The 18,416-nt window shown below is 44.5% G+C and overlaps 2 protein-coding genes and 1 non-coding gene across 4 annotated transcripts; 2 read left to right on the top strand and 1 right to left on the bottom strand.

Moving 5' to 3' along the window:
* Nucleotides 1–905: 905 nt before the first annotated feature.
* On the top strand, nucleotides 906–10,673 carry LOC125545674 (general transcription and DNA repair factor IIH subunit TFB1-1). 2 transcript variants are annotated; one of them, XM_048709695.2, is made up of 20 exons: nucleotides 906–1,310; nucleotides 1,966–2,044; nucleotides 2,410–2,483; nucleotides 2,598–2,661; nucleotides 2,893–3,031; nucleotides 3,741–3,816; nucleotides 3,906–4,001; nucleotides 4,151–4,195; nucleotides 5,414–5,470; nucleotides 5,638–5,793; nucleotides 5,885–5,950; nucleotides 6,119–6,242; nucleotides 6,658–6,714; nucleotides 6,793–6,917; nucleotides 7,240–7,419; nucleotides 8,702–8,815; nucleotides 9,031–9,108; nucleotides 9,760–9,807; nucleotides 9,912–9,980; nucleotides 10,261–10,673. In XM_048709695.2, exons 1-20 carry the CDS (start codon nucleotides 1,236–1,238, stop codon nucleotides 10,339–10,341), a joined length of 1,803 nt encoding a protein of 600 aa, XP_048565652.2. In that variant the 5' UTR covers nucleotides 906–1,235; the 3' UTR covers nucleotides 10,342–10,673. The 2 variants fall into 2 exon arrangements, 1 of the variants encoding a protein (XP_048565652.2); XR_007300151.2 differs by lacking the exons at nucleotides 9,760–9,807; nucleotides 9,912–9,980; nucleotides 10,261–10,673 and having other exon boundaries at nucleotides 8,669–8,815; nucleotides 9,031–9,065.
* A 1,007-nt stretch (nucleotides 10,674–11,680) lies between these two features.
* On the bottom strand, nucleotides 11,681–11,753 carry TRNAR-UCU (transfer RNA arginine (anticodon UCU)). Its single transcript has one exon. It is a non-coding gene; the product is annotated as a tRNA-Arg (tRNA).
* A 4,553-nt stretch (nucleotides 11,754–16,306) lies between these two features.
* LOC147981010 (uncharacterized) lies at nucleotides 16,307–18,113 on the top strand. Its single transcript, XM_087513753.1, has 2 exons — nucleotides 16,307–16,587; nucleotides 17,495–18,113. The coding sequence occupies exon 2, from the start codon at nucleotides 17,534–17,536 to the stop codon at nucleotides 18,098–18,100; it is 567 nt and encodes a 188-aa protein (XP_087369879.1). The 5' UTR covers nucleotides 16,307–16,587; nucleotides 17,495–17,533; the 3' UTR covers nucleotides 18,101–18,113.
* The last annotated feature ends 303 nt before the right edge of the window (nucleotides 18,114–18,416 follow it).

An 18,416-nucleotide genomic window follows, 5' to 3' on the forward strand; every position in this document is an offset into this window, starting at 1 on the left:
GTAGGTGGAGTGTGTCAGCGGCGGCAGCGTGTCTCCAGCGGCGGCGGTGTCCCCTGGGCGTGTGGTCAAACTGGTTTGGTGCTCTTTGTTGGGCTGCAGGGCTCCTCCGGTGCCCATGGATTCTCCAGGACGGGAGGGGATAGGGTTCCCCTCCTCCGGTGGCTGCTCTTCTGCTCGTCAAGCGAGCCGAAGACTTGGTTTTGGGCCTTGCTGCTGCCCTTTTGTGCATTCCGATAGCTCGCCCCTGTTTCATGCCCGGACTCTTGCATTTGGCGTTGCTCTATTTCTGGTAAGTCGTCGTCAGCAGGCTAGGAACGCCTGGTTCCGCCCCTGTGGTTGCATGCGATGCCATTCATGCAGGTTCTAGGGTGAGCATGTCCATCGCTCACCGGTGCGGCGCCTCGAGCCAGGCGAGGAGGCAGGGGCCTTCTGTGACAATGGATCTGGATGGATGTGTCTCCTTCAAGCCCAGGCGTTTGGCAATGGCGTGCTTTGTTCTGTCGTCGGTGCTCTTTCCTGAGCCATTTAGCGTTTTGTGCCTTGGTTCTCGGCGTGTATGGGGTTCCTGACATCTCTAGCTTTGTGTTTCATGTCCATCTTCTAGCTAGCTAGTTTGTTGTTTGCCTCTGTGAGCTGCTCCTAGGCGCCCTTGTATCTTTGCTGTTTGTTTTCTTTCCTTTTAGTTGGAGTGTGGTTGTATTCCGGAGTTGTAATCCTGGCCGGTTGATGGCTTTGTTAATTCAAAGTCGGGCTCTTCTTGAATCTACGTTTCAAAAAAAAAATCTTATAAAAAAACCCGATCAGTTCGGTCTAACCAAACGCGACCTAGCTTTAGCCACGGCCTTGTCTTCTTATTTACGGGCCAGTGCCACCGCAAACCCACACGTTCGCTCGGCCTCCTTTTCCCCTCGCCGTCCCTCCCTCGCTCAGACCGACGAGCACCGCCGCCTCCCACCAGCATCCCCTGCCGCCGCCGCCTAACTCCCTCCCTGTGCCGGAGTCCCAGCTCCCCGCAGCGTCTCGTGTTCCGCCCCTGCAACGACTCCAGCCCCCGACTGCACAGCCCTCCTTCGAACTCGACATCGATACCAACCCTATCGGCACCGGCGCCGGCGAGGCGAGGCGAGGCGAGGCGACCATCCGGGTGTCACTTTCCCGAGGTTTGCGGGCGAATCCCTGTCTAGATAGCCGCCTAGCCCTCTCCCTGCGCCGTTGAGAGCGAGGAGGGGGAGGCGATGGGGACCATGACGATCGGTGCCAAGTACAAGACCACGCTCAGGGACCCCGGCCACGGCGGCGTCCTCCGCATGGTGCGTCCCCATCCTCGCTCGCCCGCTCCCCACCACCACCACCACTCCCCACCCACCCCATTCGCACCTCCCATCCGAAACCCCCCTTTTGTGTTGGCCTTGGTTCTGTTTGGTTGGCTTGCGCCGGCATTGCTTTTGCTGCTCGGTCGTCGAGGCGTGGTTGCTCGGCAGGGGGTTATCGGTGTTGAGGTGACCAACTGATTGATCCAGAGTAGGTTTCTGATTGGACGCAAAACAGAACAAATTGAAGCATGCTGCTGCTTACTAGATCGGCGTGCGTGTGCCTGTGCTTTCCTCATTGTTGTATGTGTACTGCACCCAACATTCGGGTTTAGTCGTGGAACAGAGTAAGTCTGATCCGCCGTAAGTTAGCATTGCGGTTGGAGTGAAAGGATTGTGTGTCAAGCCCGGTGGTGCCTCCTTTGCCTTTAGTGGGAGCCAATTTGTGCCCCAAGTAGGAACACCCAGTTTGCTTAATGAAATTGGGGGCTCAACACATGCTATAAAAAATCCGCTTGAGGCAGTTGTTTGGTTCGTGATTGCATTGTTTATGTATGATGTTCCTAGTATTTTCATTTTTCATATTTGGTGCTGATGCAGTCTTACCGTTGCTTGCAAGTGATCATAATGCGCTTCTTTGTTCTTGTAATTGCAGAGTGAAGACAAGTTAATATTTACCCCTAATGATCCACGCTCACTAATGAAGCTCAATGTTGATTTCCGAAGCATCAAAGGTGCTTGTCCTTTGTCCATATGCAGCGCTGGTTTCATAATCATAGCACTGAGGGTTGTACAAAATTGAAGTACTGCCATTGTTCTCCTTGTTCTAATGTGTTAGGAAACTACTTAATTGTAGATAGATGGGAATTTACTAGGTGTGGTTTGCGATTTGCCGTGGGTTTGTTTGAAATGATTCAACAGAATGGAGAACATATACATCCAAGATTACATATTCAGAATACATACGTCCAATATTACATATTCAGCTCATCAGCTGTGCCAGAGTAGGCCTTGCATGTTGGTTGATGAGAATTGATTTCATGGTCATTACCAATATGCTTGATGGTAACTTTGTAGCTTCTTCCTACATGTGCTTCAGGCCACAAGTTTAACAAGGTAGATGGCAGCAAACCAACGCCGCCATTATTGAATCTTTCAAAAGATTCTGACAAGGTATGATCAATTAATTAAATATAAACATCCTGTTGAGTTTTGGTTGATAGGCATATGTATGCTCTGCATTTATTTCTGTGACTGAGAAGATTGTGATTTCTGTGCTTTTTTCAGGGGGGAGGCTATATTTTTGAGTTTGACAATGTTGGTAACCGTGATTTGTGTCGCGACTTTGTAGGTAATGTTCAGTAAATGTTTCTAATAGGCATGTCATTTTCTGCCATCAAATAGATCACATATTATGAACAAATACATCTTTTGAAAATGATTATTCTTGTTAGACTGAGTATATGCATTTTTAATGTTACTTTTGGTCCTTGCTTCAATATTTTGATTGTGAGTTTCACCTCTAGTCTACACAATTATTGCCAACAAAATATAGAACTAACTGGTGATGTTGTCCTTTCAGCTAGGGTTTTAGGCAAACATCAAGGTACTGTGCCTGCTAGAACAAATGTACCTCCAGAAAAATCAGCTGTGTCAACTGGTCCAGAACAGCTCAGTTCTGCCGAAATGGAACGGCGGATGAAATTGCTGCGAGAAGACAGGTAATATCTGTATTTCAAACACCCTGCATGATTCTTCTGCTGACAGCAACATGGGGTATTGATAATAATTTAATACTAAACTGCAACAGCGCAAGCTGTCTTGCTCTCTTTAGTAATTTTTGCTGAGCCCTTATGTGCTTGTGCTTTTCAATTGATTACCTGATTCTTATTTTTTTTCTTGTTAAGTATGCATTTGGCTTTCGTAGGTTCACTTATTCAAAGATGATACTAAAGCTTCACTTTTAACTGGTCTTTACTGGTCTGTTTCATCAGCATACAAATCTGCGCAACATTACATAATGAAGCTGGTGGCATAGCTTCTAGATTGAAAATGATATGCCTTTTATGTGTTGTAACTGTAGAACTTTGAAAGAGCCAAAATAAAGTGCAGATGCCAAAATGTTTTCACCTATCCATTTTTTGTATGGGAATGTCATTCAGATATATTTCCTAGCGTACCTGAACTTGCTTGGGACGAAATGCTACCGTTGTTGGTGTAATGTCATTCGGTTATATTTTATTAATAGATCACGTCAGGAGCATGTTGATGCTGTTAGGTTAACAGATCTGTGTAGCTGTAGGGATGAACATTTAATCTTCCTATGTTGTTTTAAGAGAATGATACAGACAGAGTTTCAGACTATCATAGCCAACCAGAGGAACACAGTTCTGTTGTATTATTGTCTTGTTGAACCTTCTCTGTTTGCAGTGAACTGCAGAAGTTACATAAGAAGTTTGTGCTTGGCAATATTCTGCAAGAGTCTGAATTTTGGGCAACAAGAAAGGTAAAAACTACTGTGCATGGATACAATTTCTGTTTGTTTTGTAGTATATTCTTATTCCGTTGCAACCAATACTTATTTAAGTCCTGCAGAATTTACTTGACGATGAAACAAACAAAGCATCAAAACAAAAGCCAGGTTTCAAAAGTGCCATGCTAGCTGATGTTAGGCCATCAGCTGATGGACAGGTATGCTATGGGCCTATAGTCATTGCAAGCCTATGTGGCAAATTATGATAGTTTATGTAGTACATGGCTGTATCCTATCACTTATTGACTTCACTGAATGTTGGTTATCTTAATTTACTCATTTCTGATTTATGTGTATCCTTCCACAGACAAACAAGGTTACTTTCAGTCTGACTACTGAGATTATCCATCAGGTACATTGTTTCTACCTTGGTAATGAATTATCATCTAAAGCAGGTCTACCTGCTAGCATCATTTGCTACTTCTTCAACCATCATAAATGCAGCTATGCATTCATCTAAATGCTGGTCTGCCTGGTAGCATCATTTGCAATATTTTTAACTGTCATGTGCCGTGCTATGTACCTAAAAAAGGTGTAATGCTATGGTTGATGGAATTTCTAAACAGTTGTGTTGTTTAATGGTTTCACTTGACCAACTATTTATTAGCACCTATTGCATTCTGTGTAAGGAGCAACACCTCACTTGTTTTCTTAGGGTCATGTACTGACACATGGTCCTAGACCTCCACGTCATCCTCACTAGGTGGTATTTTACAAACTGTAACTCTTTGTGATGACACAGTTCTATTTTTCTTTTCTTCTTCAGTACTTGACATACATATAGAATGGTAGGATCCCTTGTCAAGCCATTTTTATGCCATGAAAATCTAAATATGCCATTTTTACTGCATGAAAAATGTAAATTCCACTATGTTTAGCTATACCTGTTCAAAAACTTCGAGTGGGCTACTCAAACGCATTCTTGCATCTATTAGTCTGGATAATTGAAGCTATGCTCAGGATTGGCCTGTCCAGACTATCAGGCATTGTAAGCCTGTCCTGGACATAGTTACTTGGATTGCAGGTCACTGTCCTATTCACGATGTCAGGTCGAGCACCCTGTATTCTTGTGATCTGGTTGTCCACCAGGAAGCTGCTGGTCATGACCCCATGCGATAGCAATGGGACAAGGACAGAGTGGAAGGGAGAGATTGAGAGGAAGTGAGCTAGTCCCACAGCCCACTCCCTTCTCATTCTCTTCCTTATTCCCTTCTCTGAATACATTTAGATTGTATCGATGTATTATCTGACTCTTAGGCTCATTGGCCTGGATTCATCGGGCCACATTCATAATCAGTGTCGTGAAGAACATTGCCCCTTTTGACTCACATGGGTAGCCACCTATGACTTTACTATGAGTGAGGCCACACCGTCGTGACCGCATTTCTTGACCCGGTCGAACAGGCTTATTCTGGTCCTTGGGCTGGGCTACATCTGCTCAGTAATACTAGTTTACCTGGCATACATTATTAACCATGTCAATGCTAAACTCCGAGATTGTTTATTGGATGTTGAATAAGTCTTGAAAATCAGTTGTTATGAATATGATATATTATTTGCGGTTTTGCAGATTTTTGCAGAAAAGCCAGCCGTGCATCGGGCATTTTTGGATTATGTCCCGAAGAAGGTAAGATAGTGCATACTTGTATATACTATTTTCATGTGCCTTACCAAGGCTTTAGGAAGCTTGAGCTTAAGTTGAAGTTAGTTTATACTATATCTGTGTTGGCATAAAGTGGATTTGGATTCTCATTTTGCTCTGTTTTTCCTTCATCTCCCGTGACTCCCAAAAAGTTGTCAGAAAAGGATTTTTGGACAAAATACTGTAGAGCTGAGTATCTACTTAGGACAAAAAATACTTTAGCGGCAAAAGCTGAAGCCGCTGATGATGAGGAATTAGCCATGTTTTTGAAAAATGATGATATACTTGCCAAGGAGGCAAAGCTCAAGGTATAATTCTGGCTGTTTATTGTTGCATCCTGCATATTTTGCAATACAAGTTTCCTTCAAAAAATATTGATGTCTCAATTATTGTTTACAGATAAAACGAGTTGATCCAACATTAGACATGGAGGCAGATGCAGGGGATGACTACATCCATCTTCCGGTGTGTTTGTGTTCTTGCTACTGTTTTGTTATATCTACAAGTTCACAAAGACAAGTGGTTTATCCGTTTCTCATAATGAGCAACTTTGTCTGCTATTTTGATCACAACCTCATGTAGTGCTTAGTCCTATTTTGAAAAATTCATATCATTATTCTTTCGGGCATCTAGGATCATGGGGTTCTCCGTGATGGCAGCAGAGAGACAACTGATATTGATAGCGAGTTGGCTAGGAGAACACTTTCTCAGGATCTGAATCGGCATGCTGCTGTTGTTCTTGAAGGGAGATCAACAGGTGAAGTTTGGACTCAACTCAAAAGTTTTCATGCTGTCTCTTTTAAGTTTTTGTATACTGAAGTTGATTGGTCAAGCATGCTATTACTATTATGAGATGATACTGATATGCTAACAGCCTAACAGTTCTCCTGCGATTACACTTCTACTGGCTTCCTGTTTGTCTATCTAACACTTTCCTGAAAAAGAATGCACCGACAATTGCACAAATCAACCGTCCTATACTGCTGGTTGGTTGCACACTGTAATGCTCTAGTGTAGTACCTTCTCCGTGCTGGTGTACTTTCCCCTTCACATCAGAGGAATGCCAATCATTTCTACTTTGCATTTGCTTATTGCTGTTAATAACTTAGTATTAATGCACCATATGGTTTCAGTGCGTAAGGTGATTGTATGTGTTATGCGTCTTTTTGCAGATATTGAATCAACTGATACGAAGACTGTGGCTGAAGCACTTGCAAGGTCCAAGAAGGGTTAGTAATTATATCGCTGTGTGCATCTTTTCTCACCCTAATTAGTTCCTTACTAGGCTGATGAGTTATGAACTGCAGAACCACCTCCTAGCTCTGCTGCTGATGATGCTAGTCATGAGAGATTGGTAAAGGTGGCCCGCATGACTGAGATAGAGGATCTGCAAGCTCCACGAAGTCTCCCATATGCACCACTTTGTATAAAGGTAATAGTTGGTTCATATGGCTTGATATAATATATTACCTCCGTCCCAAATTAGTCGTCTTAGATTTGTCTAGATACGGATGTACCTAACACTAAAACGTGTCTATATACATCCATATCTAGACAAATCTAAGACAACTAATTCGGGACGGAGGGAGTATCAACTACAGTAATACTCCCTCCGTTCGGAATTACTTGTCGCAAAAATGGATGTATCTAGACGTATTTTAGTTCTAGATACATCCATTTCCAAGACAAGTAATTCCGAACGGAGGGAGTATATCGCAAGATTATGGATTCTCACGCCTTTCTTGTCTTCATAGGATCCTCGAGAATATTTTGATTCTCAGCAAGCAAATGCTCTGAGACCTTTAGGTAGCAACGATGGAAGAAAGGCCCGCAGCTGCAGCCTGAGCACCGATGATGCATTCCGTCATTTAATGGATCAAATATCTTCCGTGAAAATGAACTGTCCTGTTGTTCAGTCAGATGTTGCTCTAAAGGTAAGCAGTTCTACTTGAACCTGATACCAATGTTCTATAATAAACTTTACGGGGATTAGGTCCTGTTTCCTTGAAAGATGCATGTCTGTAGATATATCCGACTTACTCCCTCCATTCCAATGAATAAAGCATGCATGCATTTAAAAAATGATCTTCAACAATAAATTAGACAAACTAAATGTGCGTTATGTGCAACAAAAATTATACCGTTGAATTCGTATTCGAAAGAAGTTTCCAATGGTATGATTTGTAGGTTATAAAAATTATATATTATTGGTCTAATTTATGGTTAAAGTTGGATTTGGAATGTGTGTGCGCCTTATTCGGTGGAATGGAGGGAGTAGTACTATCTCGTAAGCAAAATTGTTGGTGTACTAAACCCCCCTCCCCCCCTCTGCACATTGGTCTATTACTCTTTCATTTCCTCTGTCATGGGGTTACCTCATCCAGTGTAGGTGAATCTTGTTTCCTCTGTAAACGGGATGGTGGTTCTTTGTGTGTTAGAGTACGTAATGGTCCTAATGGCCTGGGCTGGCGGTATAGCCCGTTAGTCTTAGGGTTAATTAGAGATAAGGGTCGTTTGCTTAGGGGTCAAGTAAGCCTTGCTTAGGGGGCCTTTTGCCCACGGCCGGGCAAGATGGAAGGGATTTCCTTCTTAATTCTTGCTTGATTAGATTGATACATCTCCTCTCTTTATATAGAGAGGTTTACTTGACTCCCAAGCAAGGCTTACTTGACCCCCTAAGCAAGCGATCCTTATCTCTAATTAACCCTAAGACTAACGGGCTATACCGCCAGCCCAGGCCATTAGGCCCATTACGTACTCTAACACTGTGTCTGTACATATTTTACTGGAAGAGAATTTGCTCTTCCAAAACCAGTGAAGAAAATTTGCATAGGACTAACCAATCAGTTCCCAACCATTTCTATGGACACAATGATAGGCCCGACATTCTAAATGCTACAAACACTTCTACTATGAGAAAAGTTGATGTTTGTGTAACTGTTTTATATATATGACTAACTTACACCTTACCTGGTCCACAATTTTGCATTGCCAAAAAAGAAACAGTATCCATTTTGAAACTGGTTTACCTTTGTTTGTTTTGTTCCAATTCTTAATGTTGGATTGTCATCTCATCAACATCCCAATACTCCCAGTTACCTGAATACTCCAAGTTTCCCTTACAAACACACGTTTTGGATGCTGTGGCTTCTCTATTCTTAAGGTATTAAATTGCATGAGCAGGAAAACCTAACTACCTACATGGTATGGGCCTAGGTTCTTAGCGAATTGAATGAAGGAATTTCACGTTCACGGAGGCTTAATCTTAAGAATCCCCAAGACAGTCTCCTTGGTCGTCTTCCTCACCGAACACGAGAGGAACTTATGGATGTGAGATACTGCACCTATTTACCTTTTATGCAGAAGCTGTACTGTACTTCCAATTTTTTCTAGAATGTTTTCTTTCCGGACTTATCTTAATGTACCTTTATTTATTTATTTATGTATATTTGTCCGACCATTCTAAAATCATCTTATCACTGCACTCGAGATCTTATTATACATCTTGTATTGACAGAGTTTATTGTGACTGTCTATTTTGTTAGCATTGGACGGCTATCCAGGAGTTGCTGCGCCATTTTTGGTCATCATACCCAATAACAACCACAGTCCTTAGTAATAAGGTGTATTGTCACTCCTATCTTGTCTGTACTATTTTCTAACCCACAAATAGTATTTCGGTGGAAGTTGCTAAATGTAGCTCAGTGGCGGGGTGACTTTTGATTAAACAAATGGTTACTGAAATGTAGTTTCCTGCTTCAAGATGAGAACAATACCAGTGCATGTTATACATGTGAATAATAACTAATAAGAGCGCAAGTAGAAATTATCAGTTAATAATTTTAGTGGTGGAGTTTGATGTGTTGCCAACTTGATGGTTGTCTCTTTCCTTGCTATCAGTAATTATGGAAATTAACCACCACCAGGTTCTTCTTCTACTTTATTATTATATTTTTGGCTGTCAAAATGTTGCATTTAACTACCCAATTTGTTTTTAGCTTTTCTCATACTACATTAATTCTGTTAACAGAACCAATTACTGAAAAATAGCAGATGTTAGGATTGTGTTATACAGTCTAGTATTGGTATATTTGTGTATACAGCGTAATAGTAAGTCAAGGATGCCCAGATTGATGGCTATGTTCTGTGGTTTTGTCACTAATTTATAATCTAGATACCTGGTAGGACTGCTATATGGTAAGCTATCTTAAACAATTAAAACATCCAGACCATTATTGCTTAGATGTTTATGCACTTCTCCGGTTGTTCCACAGGTTCAACGGCTGAAGGAAGCAATGACACAGATATATCAGAAGTTACAGGTTAGTCTTCCTCAGCACAGTTGATATTTGTAATCTAATTATAACTGAATTGCCTTTGATTATATTTGTATATACGCATCGTGTGTGCAACTTCATACGTGCAGGATATAAGGGAATCAGCACAGCCTGATGTACGACATGAAATATCTCAACTCGTAAAGCCCATGACACAGGTTCCTACCATTCCTTACTGTTGTGCTTGATTACATTACCCAATGAATTATCTGAAACTTGGAGAAAACTATCCACCTATACCTTTTGTCATGATTTAGCTATACATTTCCATATTTGCAAAGCAGAAGCATATGTGTGAGAGCAAATATTTGTATTGAATGCTCATTTGCTGGTTTTCATGCTCATTGGATACTTACTTCCTTGCTGTTGATGTCATAAAACACACGAATACCATTCTTCTTTCAGTAATTTTCAGCAAGCTGATTATATAATTTCCAGGCGCTGGATGCTGCATTCTACCATGACCAGCAGCAGAAATCTTCAAAGGCCGGTACCGGGAGCAAGCCCAATGGGTTTTGAGCAGAGAAAACCCCCCATAAGGATTCAGCCTGATTACTGCTAGAGCGTGAGGGCTACCACGCCGGTGAGCTCTAGGCGGCAATGATGCCGTGTTGAAGAGGCTTTTATTTTGCCGTGTATTAATTATTAAATACACGTGGAACATAATAACATGCCTACTTGCAAATTTTGCCCTGGACATCTCGCATTCCTCCCCTCCTAGCTGTTTCAAGATAGAATCATCATTCTGGTTCTTCGTTGTGTTTATGGATGTCCTATTTCCCCTGCAGTGGCGATGTGCAAATGGTTATAAATAAAGAAAATCCTGATGAAAAGATAGGTATACCATGATATATCAGCAATTTGCTCTTGCGAACGAATGCTTGTTTTGTTCCATGTTAAAAAAAATAGGCATTATAATGTAGTAGTAGCTTGTAACGTGCATCTTCTTCTATGGGTATTTTAAAAATTAATGTGCTGGATTGCCAAAAAGAGAAGTGTTGGTATGAAGAAATAAAATTGTGTTTGATGATAAATGCAGTTTTCATGTCAATAGTTGTTGCATGGTACTCCCTCTGTAAAGTGATCTAAACGCGGAAGTACCTTCCTACACCTAGTAGGAGCAAATGCTCCTGGTGTGAACAGTAAAATCACAAAAAAAATCTGATTTTTTTTCGTGATGTACTTTCACAAATGTTATGTGCATGCAAAGTTTCATCGCGAAATCACATTGGTGGAAGTCGTGCCAGAAGAAAAATAAAATCAGAGCTTCAAAATTCTTTTGTAAGTAACATTTTTAGAGCATCGATTTTGTTTCTTTACCACACCTTCCACCAATGTGATTTTGCATGCACAACAAACATTTATAAAAGTACATCACAAAAAAAAATTCATAAATTTTTGAATTGTTTTGATTTTACTGTTCACACCCGGAGCATTTGCTCCTAGGTGTAGAAACTTTACAGAGGGAGTGAGGGAGTACCTCTAATAGTTACATTAAGTTTGCCTGGTAGGGCTGTTGTCATCAGACCATTCTAGAACCGATGGAGCAACATGGCGCGAAGGTGTGATGTTGGCGTCCTTGTGGCTGAAACTGGTTCCATGGAAGTGGCATGCTGCCACTAGGATTTGCCAACGCCAGTTTTTCAAGGGAAAAATGGAGCGGTGGTGGTGGGAGTGGGAGTGAGGCCAGTTATTTCAGCAGAGGAAAACAATACGCTGTAGAACAACCAATGGAATAAGTTCACTTCGAATTTAAGAGAGAAAATAATAACTCACAAGAGAGTGAGTTCAGAAAAAGTATACATACAGAGAGAAATGGAAAATAGAAGCAAAAAGAACAAATATAAAAAAAATTACACACGCCCAGTGGGACTCGAACCCACAATCGCCTGATTAGAAGTCAGACGCCTTATCCATTAGGCCATGGGCGCTTTTTGATTAAATCGCACCCAAAATCTATTAGTACTTATCTTTCTTTTTGGGGGTAAAAGATTTTTTTTTTTGCGAGAAGGGGTAAAAGATAATTAAGGAAAGAGCATGCGTGATGCGTCTCCGAGCTGCTTTAGGGATTGCATAGGAAGATTCACACGTTGCAAGCCAACATTTCTTTTTGCGAGTAGCAAGCCAACATAATTTCATTTCAGGTCACCAATCTTCGCCGGAGGAGAACAAAACGTCTACGGTCTCTGGGTGGGTGCAGCCTATGATTATCCTAGATGATAAATGTCACACGTATGACACGAAGCATTCTGTCCCTGACAGTTTTTACAATAAAAAATAATATGTTGCCATCTAAAAAAACACGGGAATTTGCCATCTAAAAGTAAGTTGTCATCTTCGTGTAACTAAACTTGCCATAAAAAACCTTTCGGAGTTGACATGTGTTCGTGTCACATGTGTGGCACTTATCAGGGTTCATGATCATTTTTTTTGATGAATGCAACATTGTTACCTTAATCCATTCTCTTTTTTTTTGCGAGAAACTTCCAATCTATTCATTTTCAATCATGGCAGTACAAAGAACAACAGAGGTAATAAAAATTACAACCATGTCCGTGGACCACCTAGCGACGACTACAAGCACTGTAGCGAGCTGAAGACGCGCCGCCGTTATCGCCCCTCCCTCACCGGAACCGGGCAAACCTTGCGGTGGTAAACAGTCGGAAAGTCATCGTGCTAAGGTCCCATATGACCAACACACGAGATCAGCAACCATCATCGATGAAGAAAGTCGTAGATCAGAAGGATCAAACATGTAAACACCCAAACGAAAACGAACAAAGACCGGATTCAAACAAATCCACCAAAGACAAGCACGGATCGAATCCCACGAGATCCGACGAAGACATGCCTCCACAAGTTGTCTCCAAGATTCTTGACAATCTTCACAAACCCTCTAATTCTTGACAGCGAGTTTGTGAAGATTGTCATGATTTTGCCTAGCTCATCTCCAAGATGGTCGTGAGGGACGGTAACACTAGTTGTTTTCACCACTTTGTTGCTCATGTGGTATTACTGGCAAAGAGTGTTGACAATAAGGTTATATGTCAATTTCCAGAGAGAGGCGACATTACTTGAACCCCTTACATAATAAAATAAAATAAAAAGGAATGTGGTGTAATCTGCAATGGATTCGTGAAATACTCGACAACCAAAGCCTATTATGGAACAGATACTGTTGAGTATTGTTGCGTGAGTGCAAAATCCAAAGGCAAAATGCATGTGAGGATTCCTTGCTAAAGTGCCTTTATTTTATAAAGTTTGGTAAATATTTCACGCCGGGTGACCGGCTAGAACCTGCGCCGGTGTCTCTGCACGTCGCCCTCGTGCACGTGGCAACGTCCTCTCATGCGGGCCCAACCTTATCCCTTCTGGCACCGCCTGCCCCTTCCTTTTCTTATCTCTTCACCAAAATGGCGTCAACCTCTCGTTCTACTTTGCCTCATTTCTTTGTATCTGATTACTCAAAAAAAAGAGAATCTTTGTATCTATTCCCCATCATGCCCAACCTTTGTATCACCTCCCCCCCCTTGGTGGTCATGGTTGCTGCCACTGAAGACACGTGATCCGCGACGGGTCACGCGCCCTCCCTTCTTTCTGCCATGCAGTGGTTGTGGCTGCCGCCGACCTTCTCCCTTCCGCCCTGCGGTGCTGTGACCCGCCATGGTCGGTACCCACCCCCCTTCTTTCTGCCCTACTGCCACCCCCTCCTCTCTTCTCCTCATCTTATGACCAAAAGGTTGCGACCATCGATTGCCGGTGTTGCAACCATGGATGTGAGAGCTCCAACTGGTGTCTAGGGGAGCCACGACCATGTAAGACGAGCGTGGTGATTGCGGGGGGCTAGGACGGCAGCCTTGGTCCAAGCGACACCGGGCATTGCTACAACTAACATCGTGTGTTGCTACCACGGGTGTCACGCCTTGCTACAGTCGACGTAGTATTTTTTGCTACATTTTGCTACAACCGGCTTCACGTTTTGCTACAATCGGCTTCATGTTTTGTACAATCAAGATCACATGTTTACTACAACCGGCACCGCACCAACCCCCGGGGGAGGTTGCGGACCGGTGCCCAACTAACACTACAATAACGGACCAACACCCACCAAAGATGCAAGGCGGGCAGCACGGGAGGATGCAACCGTCCGGCGAGGTTGCTACGCCCGTGCCGGTGACGCTATGTGACGGCCACACGATGCTGGACAATGGCGACCTCGTGCTGCAACGGATGCGGCCAGGGTTGTGACGATGGCCACATGATGCTGGGACGGCAACAACCCCATGCTGCAACAGACGCGGCCAGTGTTGTGACGACGACGACCTCGCGGCGCCGCCGACGACCTGTTGTGGTGGGTTCATGCGACCAACCGAGGGTGACCCCCAGGCAGCCGGCGAGCGAGGGTGGTGCAGGTGGCCGAGAACAAGCGGGGGCGCTGCTCTCTCTTCCCTTCCTTTTCCTCTTCTTTTTTATTCAAGCATGTTGTAAGGTGGATCAAGGAATTGTACGATTAGGAAAAACACAGATCGTGTGGCGGGGGAGGGGGACTGATCTAGGCTGGCGTACGGTCGACCGGTGCCTAGCACCGGCCATAATGTTTTGCAACTCAGAGTTGGAGATGTGTTATGCTCAAGTCGTAGGGCTATTCCATACTAGTACAGCAGTTGTTGATTCACCGTAGACAGCTGTGAATTAAGTCAATGACACACAATAGTTTATTTGGAATCATAACACCCCACCATTTTAGCCAGCCGCCGTGAGACGACACTAGTATAGCACGTAAAAAAAAGTTCTGCCGCTCCGCCTACGAGAAATGGCGCTCGTCGCCGCCCAGATCGACCACCTCCGCGCCCTCGTCGCGGCACCTCGCCCGCGTCCGCACCTACCAGCTGACCTGCCTCCCTCGGCCTCGTTGTCCGGCTCCCCGACAGCGACGAGGACGACGATTACTGTCCGGCGCTCCGCTGCTACAACGAGGAGTACCACTACGAGGACGGGCAGGAGGGGAGCGAGGAGGATGCCGTGGCGTGGGTCTGGAACGCCGGATCTGCCTCCTCGAGAACGGACGAGATAGGGATGTAGGTGAATCGTCCATGGAGGAAGAGAATGCTCCCCACCTGTATGCAGATGGGGCATTATCGCTGGACTTGGCCGGACAGGAAACAAGCTGATTTTGTGCTGACAAGGCGTCACATGAGGAGACTGGAAAAAATGCAGACGAGGCCTTGCTGCCGGACTCGCCAAGACTTCCTCCAAGTTCGTGGTGTTTAAGGTATGGCGATCTTTGTGTCACTAGTCGGTCGTTACCTTTAGAAATTGTTACCGAGTCGTCGATATTGCTTACTGTGCTTTGCTTTAGTCTGATTCTGATAGGTTCAAGCATTAGAAAGTTTATGAAACAAAAGCATTGGTGGATCGTTAGATTTTTGATATGGAGCATATGTGCAGATTCGCTGATCTTGCAAGATCCAAATACACAAATACAATCTGTCATCTCTTGGATAGGTTTTGCCATAGAAGTTTGGTATGATTGTCGTTGAATGTTGCCACGGAATTTGTTTCTGTTAATGCTCTGACCTAGCCTTGGTTGGAGCTGATTTTGGTGCATGCATGGAGATGAGTTCTGGTACATTTTTGCTACCAGTTTACTTAAAATAGCTAGGATTTCCATCGAACAGTATGTGTGTGATGGATCTTTTCAACTTTGTTTGCTATTCAATTAGGTGCAGATTTTGTGAGATAATCTCGTCCTAACATGTCTCTGATTTTGGTTTTGTTTTTTTCCTGTGGGTTTCAGGAAAGGAGGGCAGGTTCGTAGGGGGTTAACAAGCAAGGTGATGCTATTGTGTCTATTATGTGTAGTTTGTTTCAGAGAAGTCACGCTGATTTCTCTCGATATTTGTCTATTTGCAGAGAAGTTGGTCAAAGGCAGGCTTTAGTTAAGACTGATTTAGAACCGGATGAACAATGCTAACATTGCATAGTTGTATGCCATCTAGGGCTGTCTCAATTTCATATCACCCGGAGTTGTCTAATGTCTCGGAATATGCTGATCTCCGGAGGTAATAAATTTTACATTACTTAGCATACTTAGATGAAAAGTTAAATCATGCATGTGTTCGGAAACCAAGTTCAAAATCATGATGTGTTATCGGTTCCTTTAATTTCTAAGTTGTGAGCTCTTTTTTGGGAAATACTTGGGTTTGCTTGATTTTCGTCTTCCTTATGCCTTTGGTCATCATAGTAATATATATTTTGTCTCAATTCATGGACATTCAACTATGATATCAAATAATTCTTCACTTATTGGTCGATGCATTTGTTAAATTGTGTTGACTCATTTTGCTCATAGCAATGCACGGGCATTGTCCTAGGGCGTGTTTGTTTGCCCGCATTAGGCCCAACCGGGCCCGCGCGAGAAGAAAATTGTCTGTTTGGTTACATGTGTTCATTGTTTGGCCTGTTTGGCCCGCATCGCACGATGTTTAAAGCACCACCAGCCAGGCTCGCTAGGAACCTCAGAATTGGCAGTTTTTCCATGGCCAGGCCCGCGGGATGCACGTGGTCGGCGGCGGGTGCACGCGAGGAGCCATGCTAGAAACTTCGCGTTGTTTCCCTAATCGTCGACAATAATTATCCTCACCACTCTCTCTCCCCTCTCTCCATTCTCCCGCTGTCACACCAGGGGCGGCGTTCAGCGGATTGGAGAACAACAAGGCAACCACCGGCATCAGAAACATCACCCCTAGCACTTCGGAAGTGGCGGTAAGCCCTATTTTCATCTCCTCCCATACCAATTCGTATTCGATCCGCGTTCAGATTCGGTCCGTGTAATGCATCCGCGTTCAGATTCGGTCCACGTAATCCATCCGTGTTCTAGGGGAATGGGGAATCGGGGTAAATAGCCATAGGATTGTTCAGAACTTCTTCATGAGTACTAAGTAGCGATGGATTTTAGGGTTCTGATCCGGATTGAGTACAAGGGGAATGGGGATTCGGGGTTAATCTTACACGGTAGCTTTAAATCCTAGCCGCGACGACCCTGGAGGCGCTTGGAGCGGCGGTGCCCCTCGGTCTTGTAGTTGTCCTCTAGCTCGACCGTAGCATGCACTGTCTCGTCATCCTCACTGCCGTCCAGATCTATTCGCATACTATGGTGGGCTAGCTCCGGCGCCCTGACCACCATCGCCACCGCTTCCTCCTCCGGCTCCAAAGTGATGACCTCCGACGCCACCAACGTCCTATTCCAGAACGCTATGGCACGCTGGTCTTGAGGAGCTCTGTACTCCTTGTACTTGGCCCATCTTGCGCTCCGTGCAACATCTCGGAGTCGGCGTGATTCATGGCCTAGCGCAGGATGTCGACTGACATAGCGCCCTTCACTGGGTCAGGAATCAACGTCTTCAACTCCTCCCTCATCGATGTTGGTGAAGTTTGAGCACACTTCAATGGTGTTCTCGAACTTGGTGTGGTCACCGAGCGAGCACCCGAGGAAGAATGCCCTCCATCTAATGCCCCAGGGGAAGGGGTTGGAGTTCATGGCGATGGAGAGGTGGTAGAGGAGTAAGAGACATAGAGGGTTAATTGAGTGCGGTGGTGGGTAAATATAGGGGCTTGGGCGATAGGATTTAATACCGAACAACCTTTGAACTTTGTGTTGTTCATAATGCAGATCGAGACGGAGAACAAGGGCAAGGAGGTGGTGTCGGCAATGGAGAAGGGCGAGGAGGTGGTGTCGGCAATGGAGAAGGGCGAGGAGGTGGTGCCGCCCTTGGACGAGGTGCCGCTCACGGACGAGGATGTGGTGGTGGAGGAGCCCCACAATGGCAAGTGCCAGAACTATGGGCACTACCATGAGGTTGGGCCAACTCACTTCTGCAAGATGATCCTTGCCCCGAAGATGGAGTGCCTGCCTATGCCCCTGGACTTCACAAAGCACTTCCCCGCCGTGCGGACGGAGTTCAAGCTGAAGACAAACACCGACTGCGGACGGAGGGTCACTGTCCGGCTGATGAACGACCGAGTCACCCTCGATCGGGGTTGGGCCCCCTTCGCCGTCGTCCACCAAATCAAGATCCGGTTCATGGTGACCTTCAAGTTGCTGGTTCCCGACACCCCGAAGCTGACCGTCTTCAACGACGACGTCATTGAAGTGGTGACCAAGTGCGGGAGGCACGACAACGCCTTCGCCGTGAACGTCTGGGAGACCTCTTTGTTGCACATGCTAGTTTGGTTAGGACTATGTCGTACTGGTTCGGTTAAAAACTGCTTAGTCTAAGTGTCATGCTATGTTGAGAACTGCTTGATTTGGTTTAAACTTATGTTTATATGATATCTATTTGTGTGTCTTTGGTTTGTTCTGCCTGCCTAGTGTGCTGGTAACCTCACCACCTCCATGAGGAGGTTACCCATGGGGCTTGTTTCGTTTAGTGATTAGTCCCACATCGCCTGGCTACGCAAAATGGGGTCGGGCGCTTGGCTATTTAATAGGACGTGGTGCCATTCATGGAAGGGCATCCAAATCCTTGGTGAGCCCAACGCAGGCTACCCTTTCGGTATAAACTGAAAACTGAATCGAAAAAGGAAATATAAAA

This window comes from Triticum urartu, chromosome 3A, assembly GCF_056163025.1.
Source record: "Triticum urartu cultivar PI428250 chromosome 3A, HENAU_Tu73, whole genome shotgun sequence".
Lineage (NCBI taxonomy): Eukaryota > Viridiplantae > Streptophyta > Magnoliopsida > Poales > Poaceae > Triticum > Triticum urartu.